The 21276-nt window shown below is 41.4% G+C and overlaps 1 protein-coding gene across 1 annotated transcript; it reads left to right on the forward strand.

Moving 5' to 3' along the window:
* The first annotated feature begins 4611 nt into the window (after nt 1-4611).
* Nucleotides 4612-20947, forward strand: serinc2 (serine incorporator 2). Its single transcript, XM_029663205.2, has 10 exons — nt 4612-4777; nt 7242-7403; nt 7666-7859; nt 8311-8390; nt 10740-10877; nt 11150-11319; nt 11902-11992; nt 12282-12423; nt 18524-18742; nt 18992-20947. The coding sequence occupies exons 1-10, from the start codon at nt 4739-4741 to the stop codon at nt 19128-19130; spliced, it is 1374 nt and encodes a 457-aa protein (XP_029519065.1). The 5' UTR covers nt 4612-4738; the 3' UTR covers nt 19131-20947.
* The last annotated feature ends 329 nt before the right edge of the window (nt 20948-21276 follow it).

Raw genomic sequence — 21276 nt, forward strand, 5'->3', positions numbered from 1 at the left:
GTGGCGTGGCGAGAATCCGTCTCCACACCACGTGCTCTCACCACTGGTGTCCCCCAGGGCTCTGTTCTAGGCCCTCTCCTATTCTCGCTATACACCAAGTCACTTGGCTCTGTCATAACCTCACATGGTCTCTCCTATCATTGCTATGCAGACGACACACAATTAATCTTCTCCTTTCCCCCTTCTGATGACCAGGTGGCGAATCGCATCTCTGCATGTCTGGCAGACATATCAGTGTGGATGACGGATCACCACCTCAAGCTGAACCTCAGCAAGACGGAGCTGCTCTTCCTCCCGGGGAAGGACTGCCCGTTCCATGATCTCGCCATCACGGTTGACAACTCCATTGTGTCCTCCTCCCAGAGCGCTAAGAACCTTGGCGTGATCCTGGACAACACCCTGTCGTTCTCAACTAACATCAAGGCGGTGGCCCGTTCCTGTAGGTTCATGCTCTACAACATCCGCAGAGTACGACCCTGCCTCACACAGGAAGCGGCGCAGGTCCTAATCCAGGCACTCGTCATCTCCCGTCTGGATTACTGCAACCTGCTGTTGGCTGGGCTCCCTGCCTGTGCCATTAAACCCCTACAACTCATCCAGAACGCTGCAGCCCGTCTGGTGTTCAACCTTCCCAAGTTCTCTCACGTCACCCCGCTCCTCCGCTCTCTCCACTGGCTTCCAGTTGAAGCTCGCATCCGCTACAAGACCATGGTGCTTGCCTACGGAGCTGTGAGGGGAACGGCACCTCAGTACCTCCAGGCTCTGATCAGGCCCTACACCCAAACAAGGGCACTGCGTTCATCCACCTCTGGCCTGCTCGCCTCCCTACCACTGAGGAAGTACAGTTCCCGCTCAGCCCAGTCAAAACTGTTCGCTGCTCTGGCCCCCCAATGGTGGAACAAACTCCCTCACGACGCCAGGACAGCGGAGTCAATCACCACCTTCCGGAGACACCTGAAACCCCACCTCTTTAAGGAATACCTAGGATAGGATAAAGTAATCCCTCTCACCCCCCCCTTAAAAGATTTAGATGCACTACTGTTCCACTGGATGTCATAAGGTGAATGCACCAATTTGTAAGTCGCTCTGGATAAGAGCGTCTGCTAAATGACTTAAATGTAAATGTAAACGAAGGTGGTTCGAAATGTGGCTTGAAATATCTGATTCCATGTGCTTTTTGGCTGTTCAGACTGCAGGAAAATGAACCGATTCAAATTGGATTAACAAAAGAATAGGATTTGAGTCACTTCAATCTGAAAAGCCATGTGAATACAGGCCCTGAACTCTAGGGACAGTGTAGGCAGTTGAGTGCCAATCAGCAACACCCTGTTAATCATCGTCATCATTCACGACTTGATTGGTATCAGTTGTGTTAGTTAGTGCTTGCTGGAACAAAAATCCTTCACCCACACCAGCATAAGTTTCGTCAAACATTTATGTGTGGCAGGGTATCAGAATATTTTCTCCCTCATCAAATACAATTGGACACTCATTGTTCTTTGTATTGACTGGAGAGTTTATACTTCAGATTAGGAGTGTGGTTCCCTTGACGAAACCACTGTCTAATTCTTAATCACTTTCTATTGTTTTCTTTTGCTTATGTTGCTGGTGAAGAACAGTATGAGGATGTATAAACTTGTCATCATTGAATTTTGCCATTGGCATTTAGTGTAGAAAGCTGCATTCGTTTGTTGAAAAGAGGGGCCGATGATAGATGCATGGACAGAGAATATAAAGTTACCCAACTGAAGCATTTTGAAGAAGGTCAAGGAGTGCTGTCAATTGGGGCTTACACCATCTGTGTAGAATATACTGAGGACGACTATGATCATATCGATAAACTCAGACCTCAACAACAATGGCCGCCGTGTGTCTCTGGATGAACTGGGCTGTATTCAGTAGTCGGATTCCGTTGCTAAACATTTTGTCTGTCGCAAAACGTTTTGCAACGGAAAACCGTTTACCATTTACTCTAGGAACCAAACAACACAAAAGGAACATTTTCCGTTTCGAGGAACAGACAATGTTTTGCAATGGAATCTGACTAATGAATACACCCGTTTTTAGGTCACAGAACAAAATGGCTCTCAGAATTCAAAAGCCCTCATGATCTCAATTCTCTTTATGGAACCCTCAGATTCTATGGTCTACTCAAACAAGTTGGGGTTCTCACAAGTTCCAGATAATGTCATCACCAGGGGGATTCGTGTTGAATAAATTAATGTGTAAAATTGTATTTCAGAATGTAGTGATACTCCATATTTAGAGCACACGATTGAGTATAATGACACCAAGGTGTTGTCTGTATCATGTACAGTTGAATCAGAAGTTTACATACACCTTAGCAAAATACATTTACACTCCGTTTTTCACAATTCCTGACATTTAATTCTAGTAAAAATTCCCTGTCATAGGTCAGTTAGGATCACTACTTTATTTTCAGAATGTGAAATGTCAGAATAATAGTAGAGAGAATGATGTATTTCAGCTTTTTTTTTTTTTTTCATCACATTCCCAGTGGGAGTGTTTACATACTAATTGAGTGTATTTGGTAGCATTGTCTTTAAATTGTTTAACTTGGGTCAAACATTTTGGGTAGACTTCCACAAGCTTCTCACAATAAGTTGGGTGAATTTTGGCCCATTCCTCCTGACAGAGCTGGTGTAACTGAGTCAGGTTTGTGCCTCCTTGCTTACACACGCTTTTTCAGTTCTGGCCACAAATTTTCTATAGGATTGAGGTCAGGGCTTTGTGATGGCCACTCCAAAAGCTTGACTTTGTTGTCCTTAAGCCATTTTGCCACAACTTTGGAAGTGTGCTTGGGGTCATTGTCCATTTGGAAGACCCATTTGCGACCAAGCTTTAACTTCCAGACTGATGTCTTGAGATGGTGCCTCGATATATCCACATAATTTTCCTGCCTCATGATGCCTTCTACTTTGTGAAGTGCACCAGTCCCTCCTGCAGCAAAGCACCCCCACAACATGATGCCGCCACCCCCTCACTTCAAAGTTGGGATGGTGTTCTTCAGCTTACAAGCCTCCCCCTTTTTCCTCCAAACATAACAATGGTCATTATGTGTAAACAGTATGATTTCTGTTTCATCAGACTATAGATTTCTCCAAAAAGTATGATCTTTGTCCCCATGTGCAGTTGCAAACTGTTGCAAACTGTGGCTTTTTTATGGCGGTTTTGGAGCAGTGGCTTCTTCCTTGCGGAGTAGCCTTTCAGGTTATGTTGATATAGGACTTGTTTTACTGTGGATATAGATACTTTTATACCCGTTTCCTCCAGCATCTTCACAAGGTCCTTTGCTGTTGTTCTGGGATTGATTTGCACTCTTCGCACCAAAATATGTTAATCTCTAGGAGACAGAACGCATCTCCTTCCTGAGCGGTATGATGGCTACATGGTCCCATGGTGTTTATACTTGCGTACTATTGTTTGTACAGATGAACCTGTTACCTTCAGGCGTTTGGAAATTGCTCCCAAGGATGAAGCAGACTTGTGGAGGTCTACAATTTTTTTTCTGAGGTTTTGGCTGATTCCTTTTGATCTTCCCATGATGTCAAGCAAAGAGGCACTGACTTTGAAGGTAGGCCTTGAAATACATCCACAGGTACACCTCCAATTGACTCAAATTTGGTCAATTAGCCTATGAGAAGCTTTTAAAAACATAACATCATTTTCTGGAATTTTCGAAGCTGTTTAAAGTCACAGTCAACTTAATGTATGTAAATTCTGACCTACTGGAATTGTGATACAGTGAATTATAAGTGAAATAATCTGTCTGTAAACAATTGTTGGAAAAATTACTTGTGTCATGCACACAGTAGATGTCCTAATCGACTTGACAAAACTATAGTTTGTTAACAAGAAATGTGTGGAGTGGTTGATAAACTAGTTTTAATGACTCCAACCTACGTGTACGTAAATTCTGACTTCAACTGTAAGTTCACAGATCATTGGTCTTAGAGGGAACGTTTAGGCCTAAAATGGCCACTTTTATCATGTTTATCTATTTTATTGTATTTGTTACAATACATGTAAAAAGCATATCAAACATCCTAACTCACGGGAATTTCCTATTTTTGAGAATTGCCTGAACAATCTGAGAAATTGCCCCTGTCTATTCATTTGCCAGCCCAATTACTATAGATAGATTTTTTCAGTTGATTAAGGAATCTGTAAGTAGCTGCTACAGATGACTTCTTAACTACTCTAACAACATAACATCAAGTGTCAAGTGCAAACAAGTCCAACTGGGGTAAATGGACCATGTTTTAATGCTGATGCTTCTCCCTTCTGATGTGGAATAATCAGGGAAAGAGGTGATTTACACATTTGACTCTCCAGGATTTATCAACAAGCATGAAGATTATTTATAGGTGTATGTGTGTGTGTCTTCCACTTATTACAGTATACGGTTGTTTTTAATATAAACATGTAATTCTGAACTTTAAGCCTCAGTTAGAATGTGAGCTATTTATATTGATACATTATTAAACGCATCAGCAGTTGATTAGTCCAGATGTTGGATTGAAGACACCCATGGACATATCACCGTCGACGGTGTTGAGTTACCGACTAACAAAAGGGTGTACCTGATTCTTCAGACACGCCCTGTTGCTGCTTGGATAGCGTCGAAGGAAACTACGCGTAGTTCAACAACGTTTTCAAGTAACTTGTTGACATTTTCTTCGTTTAATTAGGACTGGGGTATTCGTTCTGAACTGAAATGGGAGCGTGTATGGCATTGTGTTCAATCGCTAGCTGTGTAAGTATAAATTATATAACTTCCTATTTGTCATTTTGCTCACTTTGTTAGAGTGAGAGTGTGCAACGACGTTTGTTTTTGGGTCCTTATGTAAACACAGACACTTTTCCCAGTATATTCTAATATGTTATGTTGATCTGAAGTGGTTTTAAATACTTTCGTTTGAAAACAGACACTTGTTTTGTCGGTCAATTAACATGGTTTTATTTGCTGAAAAAGTCAGCAGTTTCATGTTAGGCTAATTTCCGGTTTCTATGCAGTTTCAGTGCGTCACGCTGTCCCCTCCCACCCCAAATCATCTACGTGACTGAAATTATTCATTTTCATATTCGATGCCATGTTGTGGGCGAATTCAATAATAATGTTTAGTATATTTGTTAGTCACTGAACGTTTTCTAAGCCTGCTTGAGTAATAGAACGTGAATTTCATCCAATTTTGGGGACCCCCACACCACTAAAATGACCATGCAGAGAGTGTTAGGCCTATTGACCCTTTCTATTGAAGAGTTTATAGCACATTCTTACGTCACCATAAAGCCCTGTGTCTGTTTTACCTACAATGGCTACACCCTTTGAGAAAAAGCTTGTAACTACTGCTCCACTTTATGGCCTACCCTGGTGCATACAGCCTGCATTTGGAAAGAATTCAGACCCTTGACATGGTCCGCATTTTGTTACTTTACAGCCTTATTCTAATTAAAAAATATATATATATAATCTCAATCTACCCATAATACCCCATAATGACAAAGCGAAAACATGTTTTTAGAAATTTTAGCAAATGTATTCAAAATAAAATAAACATACCTTATTTACATAATTATTTAGACCCTTTGCTATGAGACTTGAGCTCAGGTGCATCCTATTTCCATTGAGCATCCTTGAGATGTTTCTACAACTTGATTGGAGTCCACCTGTGATAAATTCAATTGATTTGACATGTTTTGGAAAGGCATACACCTATCTATATAAGGTCCCACAGTTGACCGTGCTTAAGGTCCCACAGTTGACAGCTCTGAGACAAGATCGTGTCGAGTCACAGATCTGGGGAAAGGTAACAAAACATTTCTTCAGCAATGAAGGTCCCCAAGAACACAGTGGCCTCCATCATTCTTAAATGTAAGAAGTTTGGAACCACCAAGACTCTTCCTATAGCTGTTTTTCCAGGACTGGGAGACCAGTCAGGATCGTGGGGGAAAGATGGACGGAGCAAAGTACAGAGCGCCTTGATGAAAACCTGCTGCAGAGTGCTCAGTACCTCAGTCTGGGGGTGACAGTTCAACTTCCAACAGGACAACAACCCTAACCACACAGCCAAGACAATGCAGGAGTGGCTTCGGGTCAATTTTTATGTCCTTGAGTGGACCAGCCAGACCCCATACTTAAACCCAATCGAACATCTTTGGAGAGACCTGAAAATAACTGTGCACCGACAACTTGACGGCGCTTGAGAAGAATGGGAGAAACTCCCCAAATACAGGTGTGCCAAGCTTGTAGTGTCATCCCCAAGAATACTCCGCTGCTAAAGGTGCTTCAACAAAGTACTGAGTAAAGGGTCTGAATACTTATGTAAATGTGAGATTTCAGTTTTTTATGTTATATACATTTCTAAAAACCTGCTTTGTCATTGTGTATGTTGAAATGGGGGGGAATAATCCATTTCTGAATGCACTGTAACTTGCAATCATTTAATGAAGGATGGCTGATCCTTCCCAGCTACCACATCATAGGCTTCCCTGTGCTTGACTAAACTATGCTTCACACATCTCTGGGCTGATCCAGCCTATACCTCTAGTTGACACAGCATCTCTTGACTTGACAGTCTTCATGAATCATCAGAGAGCAGTGAGATGCCTCCCAAGGAGCATTGTTGTTCTGTGACCTCATACAACACATACACACCACTGGGGTCTTCCTCAATTCATCAGTCCTGATTGCTCCAGTTCCTCTCCACGCTTCTTCTTAAAACACGTTGGAAAGGGACCTTGGATCTCCACCAATATGTTATGAGGGAAAACAAGAAATCATGAGAACATCTTTCTTGAGAAAGAGCATGCATCAGACGGCTGTGTTAGTGTTCATTGCTGTACTGTAATTGTATGAGTGGCAGCCTCTGTCATTGTCACTGGCAGGATTACCTTCAATACAACTAACAGTTGTCCGGGCTCATTTGGATGGGAAACGCAATGGTTGCCGTGACAATTTTTGTTTTTTTAAAGCTTATCAAATTGTCACTTAACAGTGAAATGCTTGCTTAAGAACCTTTCCCAACAATGCAGAGTTTTATATTATTAAATAGTAACCAAAACGAGGAATACACAGGAATGGAGCTGTATAAAGGGAATAACAGGCAGTGGCGCACAGTAGATTTGTTGCAAACACACAAACCATGCATGTATTTGCCAGATTATGCCATCTCTCTCTGGCACAACAAAAATTTGACTTGTCTGTGCAATCTATCTAGGCATCATGTCTGTGTGGCTCCGCTCCCTGTCTGCTGTCAGGATGCTGTCCCTCCACCTACAACTCCACTGTGTCCCGGCTGGCTTTCTCCTTCCTGCTGCTGCTGGGGTCCCTGGTCTCTGTCATCATGATCCTACCTGGCATGGAGGCTCAGCTCAAGAAGGTAACACCACATAACACAACCCTGGTCCTGGTTGCTTGATGAGGAGCCTTGCCTGAAACCTACAAATTTGTGTTAGCTCCCTGAACTAGTGCCAAGGTCTTAGCTCAGTGGGCTAACACAGACTTGTGGCTTGCAGGAGACTGGTTCTTACCCAGTTGGTGTCACAAGTTGGTGTAGAAGGCCCTGTGGTTGACAACTTATTGACCTGTGTTATGTAGATTGTTGGTTCAATTCTTACTATGTTTCTTCACTGATCTATCAGATACCTGGGTTCTGTGTTGGTGGAACTTCCATAACCATACCAGGCATTGAAAACAAGGTGAACTGTGATGTCATCGTGGGCTACAAGTCTGTGTACCGCATGTGCTTTGCCATGGCCTGCTTCTTCTTCCTGTTCTCCATCATCATGATCCGTGTTCGCAGCAGCAAGGACCCCCGAGCCTCACTACAGAACGGGTATGTAGCAGACTTTTATTGTAGTGGATAGTGATATTTGGGAATACATTGCCCTCTGCTGGCCAGACCAGGACAGTGAAGCATCTCCCCCACACCCTTATTTGTTTACATACCAGTATAAAATATTGCATTCTCGTTTGTATCATGGCAAGGAAACAAAACACAAAGTGGATATAACTTCTTTAGAAAAGAAACACTAATGTTGGAAACAAACATTGTGGTGTCCTCCAGAGTCACATTTATTTATTTTACAAGCTATAGCACAATGTTTTACATACAGCAGGAGCAAATAGGTTGGCCTGCTAAATATTTTTTTTTTTGCCATGGAAAAAAACATTGCATTGCCATATTAAAATATGACCAGTATTTTATTAATGGCGTACAGACACAGGACTTGTTTTTTTGTATGAAGTGATGTATTGAATGAATGCCTGTGGCTTTGTCCTCTCAGATTCTGGTTCTTCAAGTTCCTTATACTGGTGGGGATAACTGTAGGAGCCTTCTTCATTCCAGATGGGACATTCAACACAGGTATACTTTATTATATTACTTCAATGTCAAATAGCTTCCTCCAAACACTAATAACCAGTGGCAATTTTAACGAAAATATTGGTGGGGAAAACGCAATCGACGAAGCTCGTGCATCAAAACTACGACACTGGCTATACATAGAATGCACTAAAAACCAATCCCAGAAATTAGTTTGGAGTTACAACATTTGGGTTATGAACAGTTTAAGGCTACTTCCCTTATCTATAGCTGATATTGCATGAAAGACCACAGTAATCGAGCATACTTTTTATAGAGTAAACTTAGCTAGTAATCGGTCTGCAATATTGCAACACTGCGTGTGTCTGCCTGTTACAAAGGGACCTGGTTAACAATATGCAACATTTGCATAAGGGAATGCTATTCCCTTCATCTATTGTACAGTTATATCAAAGATGTATAACTCTTCTACATGTGGTTCCATGGGTATTAGTTTGCCATCAAACATCAACAATAAGACATAGTCTATAGGATATTATAGCTAGCCTACCTTAAAATAGATGTTAGCCACTGCTTCATGATCCACCACCAACCACATGATAAGTTTGAAAATGATTTGCTAGGAGATAGCAAAGTTAGTTGACATTAGAGGTCGACCGATTTAGGATTTTTCAACACCGATTATTGGAGGACCAAAAAAGCAGATACCGATTAAGCGGATGATAAATACATTTTTACAAATTATTTAATTGAATTTATTTGTAATAATTACAATTACTGAATGTACACTTATTTTACCTTAATATAATACATCAATAAAATCAATTTAGTGAAACATGTCAATTTGGTTTAAATAATGCAAAAACAAAGTGTTGGGGAAGAAAGTAAAAGTGCAATATGTGCCATGTAAAAAAGCTAACGTTTAAGTTCCTTACTCAGAACATGAGAACATATGAAAGCTGGTGGTTCCTTTTAACATATCTTCAATATTCCCAGGTAAGAAGTTTTAGGTTGTATTTATTATAGGACTATTTCTCTCTATACCATTTGTATTTCATATACCTTTTGACTATTCAATGTTCTTATAGACACTTTAGTATTGCCAGTGTAACAGTATAGCTTCCGTCCCTCTCCTCGCTCGAACCAGGAACACATCGACAACAGCCATCCTTGAAGCAGCGTTACCCATGCAGAGCAAGGGGAACAACCAAGTCTCAGAGCGAGTGACGTTTGAAACGCTATTAGCGCGCACCCCGCTAACTAGCTAGCCATTTCACATCGGTTACACCAGCCTAATCTTGGGAGTTGATAGGCTTGAAGTCATAAAGCACAGAGACGAGCTGCTGGCAAAACGCACGAAAGTGCTGTTTGAATGAATGCTTACGAGCCTGCTGTGCCTACCACCACTCAGTCAGACTGCTCTACTAAATATCAAATCATAGACTTAATTATAACATAATAACACGCAGAAATACGAGCCTTAGGTCATTAATATGGTCGTATCCGGAAACTATCATCTCGAAAACAAGACGTTTATTCTTTCAGTGAAATACGAAACTGTTCCGTATTTTATCTAACGGGTGGCATCCGTAAGTCTAAATATTCCTGTTGCATTGCACAACCTTGCACAACCTAATGTTATGTCATAATTACGTAAAATTCTGGCAGATTAGGCGGCCCAAACTGTTGCATATACACCGACTCTGCGTGCAATGAACGCAAGAGAAGTGACACAATTTCACCTGGTTAATATTGCCTGCTAACCTGGATTTCTTCGAGCTAAATATGCAGGTTTAAAAATGTATACTTCTGTGTATTGATTTTAAGAAAGGCATTGATGTTTATGGTTAGGTACACATTGGAGCAACAACAGTTCTTTTTCACAAATATGCACCACATCGATTATATGCAACGCAGGCCACGCTAGATAACTACACATGGTTGATGATATTACTAGTTTAACTAGTGATTATGATTGATTGTTTTTTACAAGATAAGTTTAATGCTAGCTAGCAACTTACCTTGGCTTACTGCATTCGCGTAACAGGCAGGCTCCTCGTGGAGTGCAATGTAATCAGGTGGTTAGAGCGTTGGACTAGTTAACTGTAAGGTTGCAAGATTGAATCCCCTAGCTGACAAGGTAATCTGTCGTTCTGCCCCTGAACAAGGCAGTTAACCCAGTGTTCCTAGGCCGTCATTGAAAATAAGAATGTGTTCTTAACTGACTTGCCTAGTTAAATAAAGATGAAATAAAGGTTTTTAAAAAAAAAAAAATCTCCTGGATATTGGTGGGCCCGGCCCAAGTGACGCATCGCCAATGACGTGTAGTCAATTATGGTCAATTAATCACCCATTGCACATTTAGTCTTAACAACTCACCCTGTGTTCCAGTGTGGTTCTACTTTGGCGTAGTGGGTTCCTTCATCTTCATCATCATCCAACTGATCCTGCTGGTGGATTTTTCTCACACCTGGAACCAGTCCTGGCTGGAGAATGCTGAGGAGGGAAACAGCAAGTGCTGGTTTGCAGGTATTGATAATACAGTCTGCTAATTTTAAATTAGTGTTGTCTACCTCTATTTAAATGTACTTTTTGTCAATGTTTTCTCCAGGTTTGGGGTCAGTTCTATTTTTATTCAGTCAGTTCAGGAAGTAAACTGACATTTCACTGAGAGAGAGTTCCTGACAAATATAGCTATTTCAGTTTAATTCCTGAATTGAATAGAAAATGACCCTGGTTTTCTAGTGCAAATGAAAAATAATTTAATAATGTGATATATTCTTATGTTTCCCCTCCCACAGCTCTCCTGTCGTTCACGGTGCTACACTATGCCCTGGCCTTCTCTGCTGTGGTCTTGTTCTATGTCTATTACACCACGGGAGATGACTGCACTGAACACAAGATCTTCATTAGCCTTAACTTAATCTTTTGCATCATCATCTCCATTGTTGCCATCCTGCCCAAAGTTCAGGTGAGGTTTCAGTCTCGAAAGATCGAAACATGCACACTGAAAGTTCCCACAGTTTTATAGAGTACAATGTTTCTTTGAGGAACAAGACTGAAACAGCCTGCACTCCTTGAAATACATACACATACTGAAGTTCATTCTGGAGTGTAAATATTAGCAATGTTTGCAATTATCAAAGATCATCAAAATGTTAACTACAATATGTAACTGAGCTATAGATCTGTTATTCTCATTGAAAGCACGTTTAAGTGGTAGATCTGTTCTATCTGCGCTTTTTCTATGCTTAAGTTTAGTTTTTGTCTTTTGATTTTGTACACCCGTTTCAAACAGCTGAAAATACAATATTTTTGGTAATGGAAATTATATTTCACAGCTGTAGTGATACAAGGATTTTCTACACAATGACTGCTTGTATTGTCACACAGAACTTAGGCGAACTGTTTGAACTTTAGCAACCAGGAAATGGCGGTGAAATTTCTGCATATTGCACCTGTGAACAATTTGTTCATGTGAATATTGTTGAACAGAGTTAGACTAATGTGTCGTGTGTCTGTCTTGTTTATTTACTTATTTATTTTCCCCCAGGAGGCCCAGCCTAGCTCAGGCCTGCTCCAGGCCTCCCTCATTTCCCTCTACACCATGTATGTCACATGGTCTGCCATGACCAACAACCCCAGTAAGTTTCATCATGACCCTACTGATGACCCTGTTCAGAATCATGGTTCACAATGCTCGTAACCCTGACTCACATGGCTGCATACTGACTCATGGAATTCATGTAATGGGAAGTCTGCAACAAAGACTGTGAAGAAGCATATTTTACCTGAAAGGTCAACTTGGGTCAGTGATCACTTCATCCAACATGAAATGAGTTGCAGCCAAAAATCACGAGAGAGAAAAATAGATTTTAAAAGCATAACATTTTGGCCTTCATCGGTATGGCAGTATTATCTTTCTTCCTACAGACCGTAAGTGTAACCCCAGCCTGCTGAGTCTGGTCAACAACACACCCAGCCCTACACCTGCCCCAGGACAAGAGGTCCAGTGGTGGGATGCACAGGGCATCATAGGACTGGTCATCTTCTTCTTCTGCACACTGTATGCCAGGTATGACATCACAACCTAGAGTAAGGTTCTCTCCAATCCTGGGGACCCACAGGCAGTGGTGGAAAACGTACCCAAAAGCCATACTTGAGTAAAAATAAAGATACCTTACTGGAAAACGACTCATTTAGAAGATAGTCACTCATTAGACTCTTACTTGAGTAAAAGTCTTGAAGTACATTTAATATCAGCTACTTTAAGTATGAAATGTTAGAGCCGTAAATCTGAAAAGCAAAACAGAGAGATCTTTTATTTGGTTTGAGCTTTTCTGGAAGGTAAGTCTTACGGATGCAAAAAGTGCTCGGATAACACTTAAATACATCTCTTACAGACAAAATATAGCCACTAAACATAAGAAGTTACAATCAGTCACTTTGCTTGAGAATTGTTTTTGTATAGAACCCTATAGTTAGTTTCTTTAAAAAACTTTTTTTTTTAGGTAACTCAAAGTACATGTACAGATCTGCACACAACCTCACTGTAGGAATATGAGGACATCACCACTGATGGAACTGGATTCGAAATCAGTGTGTCAGGTCATACCTTTAACATGGACACCTATGACTTGTGAATTTGAAATGTGACAACGCATAAGGCATCCCTTTCCTTGGTCTTGCTAGCATTAAGGTGTCATTACTTGAAGTTGAATTTGCAGTTCATCTTCAGTAAAATATGTTTTTCAAAGTTTCTGGAATCCAGCCCTGCTCTTATTGGGCTGAAAACAAATTCTGCAATGCTGAACAGCCTTTCACATGCAGTTGGGGCAGGCAAGGGTGTGTTCAACCTCAGACTGCTGGGAAGGACTTGAGCAACTCCCTATGATCAGCTGAACAGGCCAGGTATCTGTCCAGCTGTTTGGAGCTTAATTGTGCTTGAGATGTCTTCGTGCACTTCAAAGTCAGGATTGTAGTTTAAATGGCTGCTTCTCAAATCTATGATGTGTCAAAATGTACACTATACAAAAGTTGTTTATGAATAAAATATTGTTTATGAACCACATTTTGTCTTAACCATTCTGATGGTGGCGTCATCCTTCGTCCAAGTTGTTGTGAATTTGGGGGAAAAGGATTGCAGCTGCGATCAGCTCAGGTTCTTGAAACGTGGCTGACGTGCTTCGTCAGTCCCAGTTATAGCGCTTCCACTAGAGGCTTACAGTACTTCAGGGACAACTTGATTCGGTCAAGTTTTGTGATCAGCAAGTTGATAGCTGGAAGTAGCCACCCCACCTGGACATTGCTTTCAGCCTGCAGGATGTTGATGGCCTTTGCCCCTGGGCTCATGGTAGAAGCATACTCTGTGAGGAAGGCGACTTCAGCAGGACATTGCTTTCAGCCTGCAGGATGTTGATGGCCTTTGCCCCTGGGCTCATGGTAGAAGCATACTCTGTGAGGAAGGCGACTTCAGCTGGACATTGCTTTCAGCCTGCAGGATGTTGATGGCCTTTGCCCCTGGGCTCATGGTAGAAGCATACTCTGTGAGGAAGGCGACTTCAGCTGGACATTGCTTTCAGCCTGCAGGATGTTGATGGCCTCAGCCTTGTTCCTCTTCACCATCGTCCTGGCTAGCTGCCTCACCACCACCACCCACTGCTTCGACTGCCTTGTTGTTTTCACCTTCTCCAAAAACTTTCAAAGCTTTGAATAAGGTAGTCATTGTGAGAACAGACAATCTTACTCCAAGTTTCGAACTCAGAATGGATGTCATTTAGGGCGCCTGCCAACACTTCAAAGGTGTGCGATCCTCTCAACTGTTTACAGGCCAGGGCTGCAGAGCATCTGAGACTGTCAGGGTCTATCCAATGGGCTGTAACACCAATGAAGCTCCGTCTTCTTGCAGACCAGCAGTCAGTGGCATTGTGGTCAACTCCTCTCATGCCCTCAGTCACCTTCATTCTCTTGGATGCTTCATTAGAGTGCAGTGTGGGCCTTTAATGGTTCTCGTTCTACTACAGCGAATAGTTGGAGCCCTTGGACCATATACTTCACCACAGCTTTGTCGATGGATTTGAGACGCTGCCTTCAATAATGTGCTCTGCTTGATGGCGGGAGTGTGAAGCATGTTCTCTTCAATGTGTTTGCTGTCAGTTCTCTAAAAATCTTAAGATGGTGTACGTGCTTTCTCTGAAATAATAATAATAGGAAAAGACTGTTAACTAGGTAACTACCATCACCAAATACTTAAGGTATAGGATCCTAATTTTAACGCTATAATCAACATTAGTTAAGTGAGTTTGACCAATGAATATTACAATGTTCATTGATCTAGCTAACGTAAGTCTACAGTAATTACAACTTTATCAACTAACACAAGGAATGACATTTCTAGCTAAACTAGTGGGTGTTAGCCAACATTGGAAACCTAACGTTAGCTAGCTTGATCAGGAGTGTTTTAGAGAAGGGTATTTAGCTTGACTAACGTTACATGCTGACCACACCGCTCACGTCGCGTGCTCGAGCGTTGCAAAATAAATGTAAAAATCTGTTATTCAATTATTGCGCCAACGAGAGTCTGCGTTGCCATCTCCTCATTGGTTATACCCACATGGGTGACTGAAAGACGAATGAGGTCGGTGGCGGTAATGCACTTAATTTATGAAAGTTGCCAATCGCAATATAAAGAGAAGAAAAGGCCTGGAAGGAAGAGAGATGACTAGAAATTATTTGGTTGCCGGTTTTATGTGGATTAATTGGCAGAGTAGAGGACTTTGCATTTCAGGTGAAATAACACCTCAATGTTTATATCCCAGGACAAATGAGCTAGCAAGTGCAAGCTAACTAGCGAAATTGCCATAAATGTTTAATGCTTTTCGAACTGTCCCCAAGTTCAGAGTTTGTTTTGATCATTAAACCTGCAGGTCGTGTTTGGTGTGGGGCGACAAAATGTATGTATGCACAATGGCGCATGCTCGCAGCCGGTTTGGGTTCGGTGTTAGCTGATGGAAATGTGACCAGATTCAGACTAGCGTAGCACTCTGTATTTTCAACATTGTTTAAGAAATATTACCATTACCAATAGTGATCTTGTGATCAAGCCACCAATGTTTTGTGATTATTGGTGTTGTAAAAATGTTAGCAAATGGGTTAGCAATTAGCATGTTTGACATTTTAGTGGAAATACTACAACTACAATCAGCTTTTTGATAGCAACATTAGCAAATCTGTTAGCTATATTTCAGAGGTAAAAGGTTCGATATTAAATGTGTGGTATGTCGCGCAATCGAATTTTACGATATACAGCGTGTCCTACAAAAATGTGTATACATATTACCTTTTTGAAAACTCAACTTACATAAATTGCAATAACAATCGGTGGTCAGCTTGTAGCGGTATTTATTAGAGAGGGGTAAGGAATGATTTTGTTCGGGCGCCAGGCAGGTATTAACCATGCCGAAAGGAAAAGAGTAGAATAGAGTACCACTACCAGACCCACACACACATCAGAAGAAGAGACTGCCTAGAGTGTAGCCTGTTTACCAAATAGCCAGTGGAGAGAAAAGAATATACACCATATAAAACCCACATCACAGCACAGGGGTAACCCCAACAAGAATACCTCATACAATAATAATAATACTAATAATGGCAGAGCAATTTAACAGCAACTTCATACAAGAAAGAACCCAGTCATCAACAGAGGATTTGCAATAATATGTATTATCGTCCAGTGGTGGAGTGCAGAGGGTATGAATGTGGGGGGTGTTCATAGACATAACAAAGGCCTTAAAAATGTCCACAATCTTCTCTGCTACATGTCATTAGTACACCTCAATACAGTTCACATAACAATACACAACTTGCAAGCAACCTCCCCTTTTAACTAAAATGTCCAAATACTTCTGGCAGGGCAATAATAGTCCAGCTCTAATGAACTTCAATGGGAAGTGCATTGGAAAAATAGTCTGTTGCAGGGTAAAGCACTGAAACGATAGAGGGAAGAGAAAAAGAAAGAGAAGAGATCTTAGCTGTGGTCTTCAGGCGTGCAGGTGTACTGTCCGATGGTTTGTTGGGTTGTATGTTAAAGCTTCGCAACAATGTTGCTACTAATCCATGCGATCCATAACAGGCGCGGTCCCAAACGAAAACAACCACGACCGATTACACCGATGATTGAGATAAATACTTTATAAACTACACACACTGAAAACCAACATCTACCACACACACACACAATCAAACTGTCGCTCCTCCCCAAAGTGCTGAATGAGCTCTCTTTATTTCCTCCTCCCTTACTGCTCATGCGCTCTTAAAGTGGCAGTGCACGGTGAAGGCTCCGTGCAGATTTCGCCACAAGCTAGCTTTAGTCCCAAAACTTACTGTTATTTTCCAGTCCATTTAAATGTTGCGCTCAAGTTTACTTAGTCCTCCAACCGCTAGTGTGTTCAAAGTTGGGGGCTGTGCGTTATTTGGGGGGAATTGGCTATGTCAGTTCGATTTGCGTTAACGTCAGTTAACAAAGCTTCCCAAATCTGGGCACATTTTTAGCCAGCTAAAGTAGGTAGTTAAACTATTTAGGTATGGGATTAGCTAGCATCAACTAACACTGCTTGTTGCATTAGCAAACATGGGCTAGTTAGTTTAGCAAGCTAACGGCAGCGATTTCTTTGACGCTAGTATTTCCTGAACTTTTGGTAAACCTAACAGACATTTCATCTGATGGAATGAAGGATTCATCCTGAGAAAATAAAACATTTATTTTAGATACAGCCAAGGGTGTTTGTCCTCCGAAACCGGCTGCGCGCGTGCATAAATATATTTTGTCCCCGCACACCAAACGCGATCACGATACGCAGGTTAAAATATCAAAACAAACTCTAAACCAATTATATTAATTTGGGGATGCATAAATATATTTTGTCCCCGCACACCAAACGCGATCACGATACGCAGGTTAAAATATCAAAACAAACTCTAAACCAATTATATTAATTTGGGGACATGTCAAAGCATTACACATATATAGCAATTTAGCTAGCTAGCTTGCACATGCTAGCTAATTTGTCCTATTTAGCTAGCTTGCTGTTGCTAGCTAATTTGTCCTGGGATATAGACATTGATTTGTGCATTTCAGGTCAAATAACAAGGTCCTCTACTCCGCCAATTAATCCACACAAAACAGTCAACCGAATCATTTCTAGTCATCTCTCCTCCTAGGCTTTTTATTCTCTTGACTTTATATTGCGATTGGCAACTTTCATAAATTAGGTGCATTACCACCACCGACCTCGTTCGTCTTTGTCACCCACGTGGGTATAACAAATGAGATGGCACGTGGGTACCTGCTTCAATAAACCAATGAGGAGATTGGAGAGGCAGAACTTGCAGCACGATCTGCGTCAGAAATAGAACTGACTTCTATTTTAGCCCTTGGCAACGCAGACGCTCGTTGGTGCGTGCAGTAATTGAATAATATAGATTCCTAAATGTATTTTGCGACGTGAGCGGTGTAGTCAGGTGGTAGAGCGATGTTGGACATGATTGAGTAGATTACTGTTTTGCGAGTGACAGCCTCCCAGTGGGTGGGGTTTATACTTAAGGCCCTTGGGTTTGCCCAAACATATGAGGATTGGCTCAACTCTGCTTGTTTGTCGTCGTTTAGCTAGGCAGCAGGCGAGTTCACCCATCAGTGCGCCGACTCACCGATGTTGCTTGTCTTTTTTTTTTTCTCCAACATTATTCGTTTTTTAATTTTTCTTCCAGCTTCAGGTTGATTTGAATTTGTAGCAAGTAATGAAGGTGTCGGGAAATGTATCGGTGTGAAAGTATACATTTTCTTTTGAAAATGTAGTGAAGTAAAGTCAACAAATATAAATTGTACAGTACAGATATACCCTAAACTACTTAAGTACAGTAACAAAGTAGAAATACTTTGTTACTTTACACAACTACCCACAGGACTGGACCGGGTACTCTTCATAGCAGCCCAGACCAGAGACACCTGATCAAAGTACCGTGCTAGATTAAGCCTGTGGATCCTCAGGACTGGATTTGAGAAACACTGGTTCAGAGCTCTTTCAAATGAAATCCAGACCCTTTGAGCCTGTCCACATCACTTACCTTTTTTTTTCCTGACGGGTTTCCTGCTCTTTCCCTCTTCTCGCCTGCAGCATCCGTTCGTCCAACAACACCCAGGTGAACAGGCTGATGCAGACAGAGGAGAACCAGGGTCTGGCTGCAGACGACCACGAGGCGGCCATGGGGGAGGACGGGGTCAGACGGGCTGTGGACAATGAGGAAGATGCGGTCACCTACTCTTACTCCTTCTTCCACTTCAGCCTGTGCCTGGCCTCCCTATACATCATGATGACACTCACCAACTGGTACCAGTAAGTAGCTCTGGTTTTCTTTGGTTATATGTGATGGGAGAGGAATAGGAATGTGTACAAGTATAACTGCGGTGATTCACATTGTTTAAGGCCTGGATACATGCGTCAGCTCCCCAATTTAATGCCAGGGCTTTAGGTCAGCAGGCTAACAGTCTTGTGGTACTCAGACAACCTGATTTTCAAACCAACACACAGTCTACTGGTTTTGAGATGGTAAATAAAATGTGATTGATCCTGATTTCTCCCCAGACCTGACGCAGACTACCAGGCCATGCAGAGCAGTATGCCAGCAGTGTGGGTGAAGATTAGCTCTAGCTGGATAGGCTTGGCTCTCTACCTCTGGACCTTGGTAGCTCCTGTCATCCTCTCTAACCGAGACTTCAACTAAAGGCATACACCTTCCATCCAGAGCTGTCCCAAATGGTACCTCTATTCCTTTTCAGAATTGCTTTACTGTTTGGCATGTTATGAGTCACACTACTGGGTAAAAACATTTTCATTGTGCTGCTTGAAGAAGGGGACCACTGTCATTTTTTTTTATGTCCAGGCTTGTCTCATTGACTAGACATAACATATTAAACAAGAATCTGGGACACTCAAATGAGTATGATATGCAGCGTTAGGTATGATTACATAAAACCGGTTACTTAAGGCAAAAAACGAAAGGAGGGTGGTTGGCTGGGTGGGTGAATCATCACGGACAATTTTAGATCATTGTCAAATTTGTGACGACTGAATTCTTTTTAGCTACTTTGCAAGTACTTAGCATGCTAACTACCTTTTAACCTTAATCCTTAAGCGTCTAGATAAGTCATACCAAGGATCATTTAGCAACTTGATTTAGAATTTTAGGACCCCTTTCGGTATACATAAAATAATGATATCAAGCTTTATTTATTTGAATCAGGTGTGTAGTGCTTGGGCAAAAACCAAAACGTGCACCCCTTGGAATCCCGAGGACCGAGTTTGGGGAAACTCTGGTGTAGAGAATCATTGTAACATCTAAACCCTTGTGAAATATACCTTTTTTCCATAACCAAAAATATTGTATTTTCAGCTGGTTGAAGATTGTGTACAAAACCGAAAGTAACACACACAAATGAAACTTCAGAATGGGAAACATAGAAGTGTGGTATAGATCTGTCACTTTTCTATCTGAATTTGGCCCGGTAGCCCAAAAAGTTACACATTGCATACTTCCATAAATGTTTTTACTAGTATCGGGCTACCTTCAGACGAGGCTTGTGGGCATCCTAGAGCAAAACAACCGACGTGTTCAGGAGGGTCACTTCATCGAGGGGTCATATTAGTGTGTAGCCCAAACTGTTCGTACGCTACAGACTGAAGTTGGCAGATCGGCAGTACCGACTTCAGACGAGTCCCGTGGGGATTGTGTTAATGAGTCATCTCTCTGTAGTGGTCATATTAGTTTCTAGGCCAAACCGTTCAGACGCTACAGACGTTTTCGTGGGGAACGATTGTATTTATTTTCCCCAAGGATGTCTCATGGTCTGGCAAACACCTCTAGCTTGGCCACCTTCCACCACAAATGCGGAAGGCTGCCATTGGTGGGTGTGGTGGATTGAGACTCAGCCCACGCAAAAAAACATATCTTTAACAGACAGCTTTGATAGTGTTTTTTGTTGTTGAAATTATTATGCTAACTACATTGCCGCGGGGGTGCGGATGTCGACTCTAGGGGGTAACTACTAGCCTAGCCAACGTTAGCCGCCTAGCCAACGTTAGTCGCAATAAATTTGAATTTTTAACATTGCATATTGTACAAATTACAATTGGAAACATACACATTCATATCATACGAAATGGAATATTTCACATACACAAATTAATACCTAACATACCAAACATCATACTAATTTCTGTTTTCCGTTTACTATTTTAAGTCTACCTATGAGTCCAGATTGTTGTTAGCCATACTTTTGAGGTTGGTTTTATCATTCTGTTTTTTTATATACATGCATACAAAAAAAATGTGCTTGGTTTGATGCTTTTAATAATAATTCTTAACATATCTGGTCAGCGACTCTACTAAAATGTAAAAGTGCCTTTTTAAACCTACAGATTTGCTACACAATAAACTAGCTTTATATTCAAATGTGTATATGTTTTGTCATACCTTAACAGATTATCTCTAATGCCTCTCCGTATTATGTTCAAATGTAATAAATCTGATCATCTCTGAAATGTCGTTCTATTGTTATTTTAAGCATTCATGGTATCCTGTAGGTGGGACTGTTGCCAATCAAATTACTGTATTTCTGCGAGATTCTCTATGAGATTAGTTCTATGCACCTCGTTCATATAAGTAGAAAGTGCCCTTAGTACTTCTTTTGGGACATATTTAAGAATTGTCTCTGCCATTCTCCCTCAAAAGTGAAAAATGTTAGCTCAATTCACCAGGACAACTAATGCATAATACCCTCTATGAATTAAATGGCATTTCCCATGTAATGGCTGCAGCAACTTTAATCAAGTACTTTACTCTGTTCAACACTACTCCTACTTCATTCTGT

The sequence above is a fragment of the Oncorhynchus nerka genome, linkage group LG7 (genome assembly GCF_034236695.1).
Source record: "Oncorhynchus nerka isolate Pitt River linkage group LG7, Oner_Uvic_2.0, whole genome shotgun sequence".
In the NCBI taxonomy this organism is placed as follows: domain Eukaryota; kingdom Metazoa; phylum Chordata; class Actinopteri; order Salmoniformes; family Salmonidae; genus Oncorhynchus; species Oncorhynchus nerka.